Below are 9,144 nucleotides of genomic sequence, written 5' to 3'. Positions count from 1 at the left end.
CCAAGGTTAGGACATTCTGAATGAATATGATAGATAGATTTTCGTTCATTGTCTGGCTGGAGCTGGAGCATTGTCTGAATAGACATAAGTAACCTGATAACCAATAACTGGAAACCCAAATTAGCGCAAAAAATTCTTATAGTGAAAATAAGCCTTATTTTAAATAAATGTGAATTCTAGGCCTTTACAAAAGCAGAAACAAGTAACTAATAAGTATCAGAAATATAATTGATTGTAATCAATCCCTCAATCATTCATAACCATAACAAACCGAAAAACCGTGGGTGTTTGCTTAAAGAATTTTAATAATTCCCGGTAATTTATTTATAATGGCCGCATCTTATACAATGCAATCAGAGCGTCCCTCCTCTTTGAATATAGTTTATTCATCTAAGTCTTCAAATATTATGGTATGTTATTGCAAATACGGCGCATTTCATTAATAATTTTTGTGTTGAATTCACAACTTCATTTTTTTTTTAAGTTTAGTATTTGAACTTTATTTTTGTCGTAAATTATTAGAATCCTTAAAATTGAACCTTAAAATCTAAATCTCTCTACAGAAATTACTTCTGAGTTATGTCATTGTATTAACAAATTGATAATCTATGCTATTATATAACATTCAAATTTGTATTTCTATTATACGATTTTCATATCTCTTTAATGTATGTTATAATTTCAGTTACTATTATTTTGAATTTATATCCCTTTAAACGATATTACTTGATTTTTTTTTTCTCATTTGAAGCCTTGTTATTTTAGCTAAACTCTAAAACAATTAAACTGCTCTTTTATAAATAAATTTTTTCATTAAAAAAATCTTAATTTGAAAACTTAAAGGGAAGGAAATGTTATAAATCATTTCACTGATTAGAAAGTAACTTCAAAACTTTTTTGAAAAGTAAAATTTAAAATCAAAAAGTGAACTTCGAACCAAGAGGTTGGGCGACACTTCACCTTTGCGGTAGTTATGTAAAAATTCCGAAACAGAGATGTTTTGTTTTTTTTACTTAACACCATTTTATTACAGATTATTTAATATCTAACCTATTATTTATGCAACATACACCGTTTGGATAAATTAATTTAATAATTATTTTAAAACATTATTTCAAGTAATTCAATTTTTCCACGCTACACACCCAATAATTAAACTAATATTAAGGAAGAAAAATAAAATGAGTTACTCATAATATAACTTTAGAAGTCTGAGGAATCCACATAAGTTACAATAAATCTCTGCAATTGAACAGACTCTCACTTTTAAAAGAGATTCTACTAGAGATTATACAAAATGTTGTTTTTTTATATGTGATCCACCAGTTGCAATGCGTCTGCATTCTTAATATTTATTAAAGAATGTTATTCTTTACAGTTCAATAGACATGTTTCTATACTTTTTATGTTGCTTTCGTTTTACAGAAGACTGGAATTCAAAATATTCATGTAAAAAATTGGGCTGAAACATATGAATGTAGACCTGACCTTTTCTTTGCTCCAAAAACAGCAGAAGAAATATCTCAGGTTAGTAAATAACATTTTTAAAGCTCTGAGTAAATATTATAACTGCATGATCAGGATCTTTTCTGTTTTCCATTTTTAAACTTATAACTCTTAGTCAAAAAACAATGCATAGCATCAGAGGATAACATATTTTATGTCAATACTTGCTCTTGTTCTAAGACTCAAGAAATGAGATATGAGACCATGGTTGTTCTAAAACCAAAAAACGTGAATGAAGCACAATTAAAAGTGCAGAAAGGAAATGGTCGTACTATAGTTTAAGTTCAAGCCAGTGTTTAAGTACTAAACAGATGATAGAGAGTTAATGGAATAGAGTGGTTTATCCTCTAGGGACACAGGAACAAGTTTGAATAAGATAAATAAGAAAAAAAGGAGATATGAGAAATGGATTAAGGGGATTTGGTGCCATCCCAAGCTACAACAGATTAAATTAGATTAGACTTACAAATATTCTGAAATGGTTGGGTACTATAAAGCTAAACTAAATTATTAGAATTCTAACAAAAGTTTGGAGTAAAGACACTGAAGAAGGTTCTTGTATATTAAACCAAAACTATAGTATGTATTTTTTTGAACTTTCATTTGTGCTTTATTATCTTTTGTTTTTGTCTACATAGTATGAAGTATATCCTATCTTTTCTTAATGATGATCGTTCGTCTGTTTTTTTTATTTTATTTATTTATTTTTTGCATCACATTTAGTTTACATCATCTGATCAATCAAATCTGCTATATTGATGTTTAAGTTTGGTGTTATATTTTAACCCAGTTCAGCTATTATCCTACTATTAAAATCTGCAATTACTTTTAAACTGATCTTTAACATAATATAACAGATAATACTAACTAAACACTATGCTGCAAATTCAGGACATTTTTAAATGAAAAATTTATTAACTTTGAAATAAATTTATAAATTTCAATTAATAAACTTTTTTTAAAAAACTTTTCAGTTACTTTTCAATTCTGTATGCATTATATATATATATATATATATATATATATATATATATATATATATATATATATATATATATATATATATATATATATATATATAAAGTTTTTATTTAATTTTTTGGATGTCCTTTTTCTAATGCTAGAAGATATTAGTGAAAAGAGGGATTTTGCTGGACAAGATAATTTAATTCTTGGCTTCTGAAAATTTCTGTTTTATAATATTTATTTATTTAAGTTTTTATTTTAAGCTTTATTTTTTTTTTAATTGAAAAAATAATTATAATTAGTACTAGGGGGCTAAGCCCCCTGTTCGCTGCCGCTCACCAACCCCGATTATTGCTTCGCAATAATTGTCTTTTCTTGGCAGAAAACAATTTTTCTACTAAAGTTAAAACTATTCACTTAACATATATGTACTAAAAGGAATTCTGTTTACTTACTCTTGTGCCTCTACTTCCCACGTCTAAATATTACTCTCAAATATTACTTCACCCAAATATTAGATCTCTTGGTGAACGGAAGTGATTTTTCGAAGTAATCATTTTTTAAAATAACATTTATATTCTTATAGCATTGTATTGTTCAAACAAATTTGATGAGTTCACAACCATAATTTAATACTCTCGCTAATAGTAGCAGTACTGGAAAATAAGTTTAAATTAGGGATACAAAAATATTTAAAGAAAAACAATACCTTTACGACTACTGTTAATTTTGTGCTGATGACAACCAAAACAATATGGAAATGAATGAGGGAAAACTGGATCCTACCACGTGATTTTCTGGCCAATAAAAATGCACCGACAACAATGGAAAACTGCGACACCATCATTAGAATTTTATATATAGTAAGATTAGTTTAAGTAAAGTCAAAATTAAAAATATTTTTTTTGGTTTGTTTTTTGAAATATTACCTACTTAAATATTATTTGCATCTCAAACTCCTGTTTATAATCTGATGATTATATCAGCCATAATTATTCAAGCGTAAATAAAAATTTGACAAATGAATAAATCAAAATTATATTTAATTCAACACGACCATGAATTAAAGTACATGTAAAACTGAGTTTTCTAAGGGTTTTAATACCGTATTTTCAAAATAAAGATCGCATTAAACAGGTACAATTGTTTGAAAATAAATTGGAATTTTAAAAGAAAACTACATAAGAAACAAACTTTCAATCAGGCAGAGTTCTCCCTGGGAATAAAAAAGGGTAGGGCGCTTCCTTTCAGAAAAGGGCACTTTGAGTTTTGAAAGGGCTATTTATCATTTAACACAGTAAAAATTTATCAAAATGTGTAATATTATGTAACACCTTAATTTTATCCACAACAATTTTTAAATTACTCTCGTATACTATTTTATGTGCATATTTTAAAAAGTAATATTGACATTATCAGAGTAAGAGAAAAATTTGTAGTTACTAAAAATAATTAAATGCATGCTAAAAGACAATATCTGTGTTTTTTTATTTATTTATTTTATTTTTATTTTTTTTCCAAAAAAAAGTAAACTAAAAAAAATATATTAGTAATTAATAAGCAACTTGAAAGCTTTTTTCTATAATTTAAACTGAAAATTATGAGAAATTAGAATTAAACATATAAACACAGATAATTTTACCTATGTTTATATTTGTTTTAGGCTTATATTTCCAAAAAAAGGGTGCGTTTATTGGGATCAAGTGACAAACAGAGCAGGCCACCCTTCTAAAAACGCTTAGAGCGAACACTGAATCAGATTCGAATTCTAGCCACATAATAAGGCGGGATGTGAACTATCAGCTTTTTCTTTTTTCTCATTTTCAGCTATAGTCTTGCATTTCATTTTCAGCTATAGTTTCAGCTTGTAAAACAATAACTCTGGTATAATTTATTCTATAGTCCTGGTAGAAATGCAAAAAAAAATATTTATTAAACTTATAAGTTCAAATATATTTTCTTTAATATTGTATTTTTAGATTTTGGATGTAGCTAAGCAAGAAGAAAAACGGGTAAAAGTTGTTGGTTGTCGACATTCTCCTTCAGACATAGCTTTTACCAATGGAATTATGATAAGCTTACAACACATGAATAAAGTTTTAGAGGTAATAGTATTTGATTGATGTTTATATTTATACTTTTTCTGTTTTTAAATACTAACATTGCATTAATATTATAATAATTATTATTATCATTTAAGATTGATAAAAACAGTAAAAGAGTTAAAGTTGAAGCTGGAATCCTTTTGAGAGATTTGAATAAAACTCTTTATTCAAATAATCTTGCATTGTCAGTGTAAGTATAAATCTTGCTTTCTTATAGATTTCTTAACTTAACAAAATTTATTAGCAAAAATTTATCGTTAAGATGTACAATACGAATTGTATTTGTGTTTAATTTTTTATCTCAATATTTTCTGTATGATATATTTTTATTTGTAAATATTCATTACAAAAGATTAATTAGTATTGCCAATGTAAAAATCTTCTTATTTTCCTTTTAATATTATTGTTTTTAAACTTTTGTTTTGATTACTTGTTTGACCCTTGTTTCAATCTTAACTTGTCCTGTTGCTGTCAGAAATAAGAAATGTTACTAAAATTCAAAATTTTTCATTTTATTTCATATCCAGGGGTGATCCTAGTTTAAAGATTTTAAAAGGAATAACATGTTGAGAATTTTTTGTAGACATTGAAAAATAAAATAGATAATCTAAAATCTTTATGTATAAGCATGTTCTTTGTTATTATGAAACTAAAAATAATTGAATTATTACTTATATCTTTTTCAAGAATTGAATAAATAGAATGTAGTGATTTTATGTATGATTTCTTTTTATAATTCCAAACAGAGTATACAAAACTGAACCATGTTATCTACACTTTTGCAGTTAAAGCAAAGGTCCCAAAATGTTATGACTTAAAATTTGATTTCATCAATTTGGTATCTCCTTTTGAGAATTATGAACTTATATAATTCTCTGTCTTCTGTGAAACTTTTTTTAAAAGATGTTTAATGGAGTTCATGCATAAAATGCATTCATATGTTCTATTATTTATATTGTACTTCCTATATTATTTTCTTATATGTATATTTTAAAATTGTTTACAAAAAATGGGATTTTAACTTTAAAAATTTTTTTATTATTATTATTAAAGAAGAATACAATCACAAAAAATAATAGCTTCTTGAACAAGTTTTAATAATTTTTATGAATTGGTATTGATATACATTCAGTTTAATCTTAAATTGTTTGCAGCCCTAAGGGATGTTTCCCAGACTGTCGCCAATAGCCCATTGTGCAGCTCTAGTGCGATGTAAATAAACTACAACATAATTGTTGCAGTATATAGTTTTTGTTTTTGCTGATTTAGCAGTCATTTACGTTAATTTCTCTGCGAATTCGCATTTTAAAATGGTGCTCATGTGAGATTATTTTTATTTTCTTCTTATTTTGTTGCCATCAATTAAATTCTCTTTAAAATTACTATACACTTTTACTTTCGTACATAATATTTTATTTACTCTGTTTTTATTCATCTCCATAGACTTGGCTCTGTATCTGACATAACACTTGCTGGTGCAATGTGTGTTGCAACTCATGGGACTGGTTTAGAATATGGTACCATATCATCTTATGTAAGTATTCTATGTGCTCTCTTGCAATTTATTATTAGATAATAGTTTTCTTTATTTATAATTTTTTTTTAAAATTAATGGTTTTTTATTTTATTTATCAGTTAAATTATGTATAAGATAAACCAACACATACCTAATGCACTAACTACACTTTTTTAAGATATATGGTTGTTCTAGTTTATGACATGTTATATTTTGTCTCTCTGTCATAATATAAATGCTGCTACAAATATATACGCTCCGCTATTATATTGATTAATTTTATTTCTTCTATATTAATACCATATTATAATGCACCATTTTTCAATTATAATTGTGTGAGCTGATGACGGATAGCTCTGCTCTCTCCATTGTTAAATTTTATCATTTTTTCTCCCTTTGTTTAAATTCTTTTCTTGTTTCTTTTATGTATTTGTAACTTATACTACCTAATTATTATTTATATTATTATTGTTTATATCATTATTGTTTATATCATTATTATTTACAAATACATATATATTGTTTTACTGTTATGATTAACAGGTCACTGAATTGGATATGATGCTGGCAGATGGTTCTGTAAACACATATTCAAGTGTAAGAGATGGAGATATTTTTCAGGCTGCTCTGTGCAGTCTTGGGTCACTAGGAATTATTTTGACTGTCACTATACAGTGTGAAGAAGCTTTTAATTTACAAATGAGGCAATATGGTCTAAGTTTAAAAGATGTATGTTGAATATTAATCTTTTAACTATTGAGTTTAATTGCTTAAATCAACTCTCAATTAGTTTCAAAATACTGTTTAACTATGTAAATTGCAATTAATATTTACTATTTAAAAAATATAAGATATTTTGAACAAATTATATTTGAGTATATTTTATACAAGGAAAATAATGTTGCACTTTTAAAAAAGTCTATCTATCTAAATGTCATTAATAACACTTCTCGTTGCATTCTTATTTATGTTTCTATTGGATTTATGTTTTTAGTTAATTATTTGCAGTAATTTTAATCTTGGTCCAAGCTAGTATAAAATAATTTAAGTGCTAACAAGTTTATAAGCTTATTATCTTGAGGTAAGCGAAGATAGCTCCTTTGAGATACTAATATTTTATTTAACATATTTACATTTATATACAAGTTGGTTTGAATTACAAGAACATCATCACGGCAAGTGATGGGAGAAATTACTGACAGGCTGTCATGTGCGTGCTGGTATTTATACAATTCTAATATGATGACGTCAGAACTCTTATTTCAGTTCACTTCAAAAATAAGTAAAAACACAATTGATTAAAGACAAACAGATAACAATATGAAATAACCTTGATTTTACGATGAGCGGCGAACCTATCACCACACAGTATCCCCCCAGTGACAAAGTCACGATACTAATAATGATTGTTTAAAAACAATAAAAAAAATACAAAGTAGTAAATTGAAATATATGTCTTAATTAGGAAGAAAAAATTTTTAACTTGGAAATTGGAATACAATTAATAGATACAAAATATTTAGATGCTTTTATATTCCATACTCTTTAACAAAATATTTTGGGAAATGCACACGGCGACCAGATTTTGTTACAATTGGCTTTTCTTCCTTTGTTGGAGATAATTGCTTTTCGACCATTGGAATTTTATTTATTTTTAATTTCTCAGAAATTTGAAAAGCTGGTTTAATTCTATCTATTGAGACAGTTATTTTCTTACCATGAAAATCAATAATAAAGGTTTTTTCAGAACGTTCAATTACCCGGTGTGGTCCAGTGTATGCAGGGGATAGTGGAGGACGAATTTTATCTACTTTTAAAAATATATGAGAACAAGATTTTAAATTAGGATTAATATAGAACTTATTTTTACTGTGTGCTGATGCTGGTACAGGACTTAATTTTCTCATTGCGGGCATTAAATTTGTGACATAATTTTCTGTTACTGGTGGAGATAAAGAATTTGCGTTTAAAAGATCCGAAGGTAGACGTAAGGAAGTACCATAAACAAGTTGTGCACAAGTTGCATTAATATCAGCTTTTAAAGCTGTGCGAATACCTAATAAAACAATTGGTAAAATTTCGGTCCATTTATTATTTTCCTGTGCTATTATAGAACTTTTAAGCTGTCTATGAAATCGTTCTATCATTCCATTACTTTGCGCGTGATATGAAGTAGTATGGATGTGGTTACTGCCTAAGATATTCGAAAGAGGGTGAGATTTCGAAAAAGAGTTGATTCAAAATTTCGGCCTTGATCGGTAGTTATAGTAACGGGAGTGCCAAATCTAGAGATCCAACCGTGAATAAGTGCTTTTGCGGTGGTCTCGGCAGTCATATCCGTAGTAGGGATAACTTCTGGCCATCTTGTGAATCTATCTATTATTGTAAGGCAGTATTGCTTACCTTCAGAAATAGGAAGTGGGCCAATAAAATCCAGATGGATATGGGAGAATCTTGCGTCGGGTTGAGCAAATGTACTAAAAGGAGCTTTAGTGTGTTGAAAAACTTTAGCTCGCTGACATTTCTCACAAGAACGAACTTTATTTTTGATATCCACTTTCATGTTGGGCCACACAAATCGTTTAGAAATTAAATTCGTAGTTGAATATATTCCAGGATGAGAAAAATAATGTAAATTATCAAAAATAATTTGCCTGTATGATTTTGGAATAAAAGGTCTAGGGTACTTAGTAGAAAAATCACATATTAAATTAACATCTTCCAAAGAAAAGTAATGTTTTTCTAATTTTAAAGATGAATTATTTGAATTTAATATTTCTTTCAATTCTAAATCTTTATTTTGTTCTTGTTCTAGTTTTTTAAAGTCTATAAATGGAGGTTTTGAAATTGCATTTATTTCTATTCGCGATAGAGTATCAGCAACTGAATTAGATTTTCCCTTTACATGCTTAATATCAGTTGAAAATTGAGAAATATAATCGAGATATCTGAATTGGCGAGGGGAACATTTTTCAGGTTTTTGTTTAAACGCGTAAATTAGAGGTTTTTGGTCAGTAAAAATAGTAAAACTTCTACCTTCAACCATGTGAC

At 27.2% G+C, this 9,144-nt stretch overlaps 1 protein-coding gene across 1 annotated transcript in view; it reads left to right on the top strand.

The window, feature by feature from the left end:
* Positions 1-223: 223 nt before the first annotated feature.
* Positions 224-9,144, top strand: part of LOC107443895 (L-gulonolactone oxidase) — a 32,857-nt gene continuing 23,936 nt past the window's right edge. The window contains exons 1-6 of the mRNA XM_016057909.3: positions 224-410; positions 1,426-1,527; positions 4,452-4,577; positions 4,673-4,767; positions 6,021-6,111; positions 6,637-6,822. Coding sequence (XP_015913395.2) covers positions 330-410; positions 1,426-1,527; positions 4,452-4,577; positions 4,673-4,767; positions 6,021-6,111; positions 6,637-6,822 — 681 coding nt within the window. The 5' untranslated portion in view covers positions 224-329. The remainder of the gene's footprint in view (positions 411-1,425; positions 1,528-4,451; positions 4,578-4,672; positions 4,768-6,020; positions 6,112-6,636; positions 6,823-9,144) is intronic.

Source organism: Parasteatoda tepidariorum, chromosome 6 (genome assembly GCF_982258835.1).
Source record: "Parasteatoda tepidariorum strain Cologne lab strain chromosome 6, Ptep-v5.0, whole genome shotgun sequence".
NCBI lineage: Eukaryota > Metazoa > Arthropoda > Arachnida > Araneae > Theridiidae > Parasteatoda > Parasteatoda tepidariorum.
Note: the sequence above shows the minus strand (reverse complement) of the source record. Positions and strands in the feature narration are given on the sequence as shown.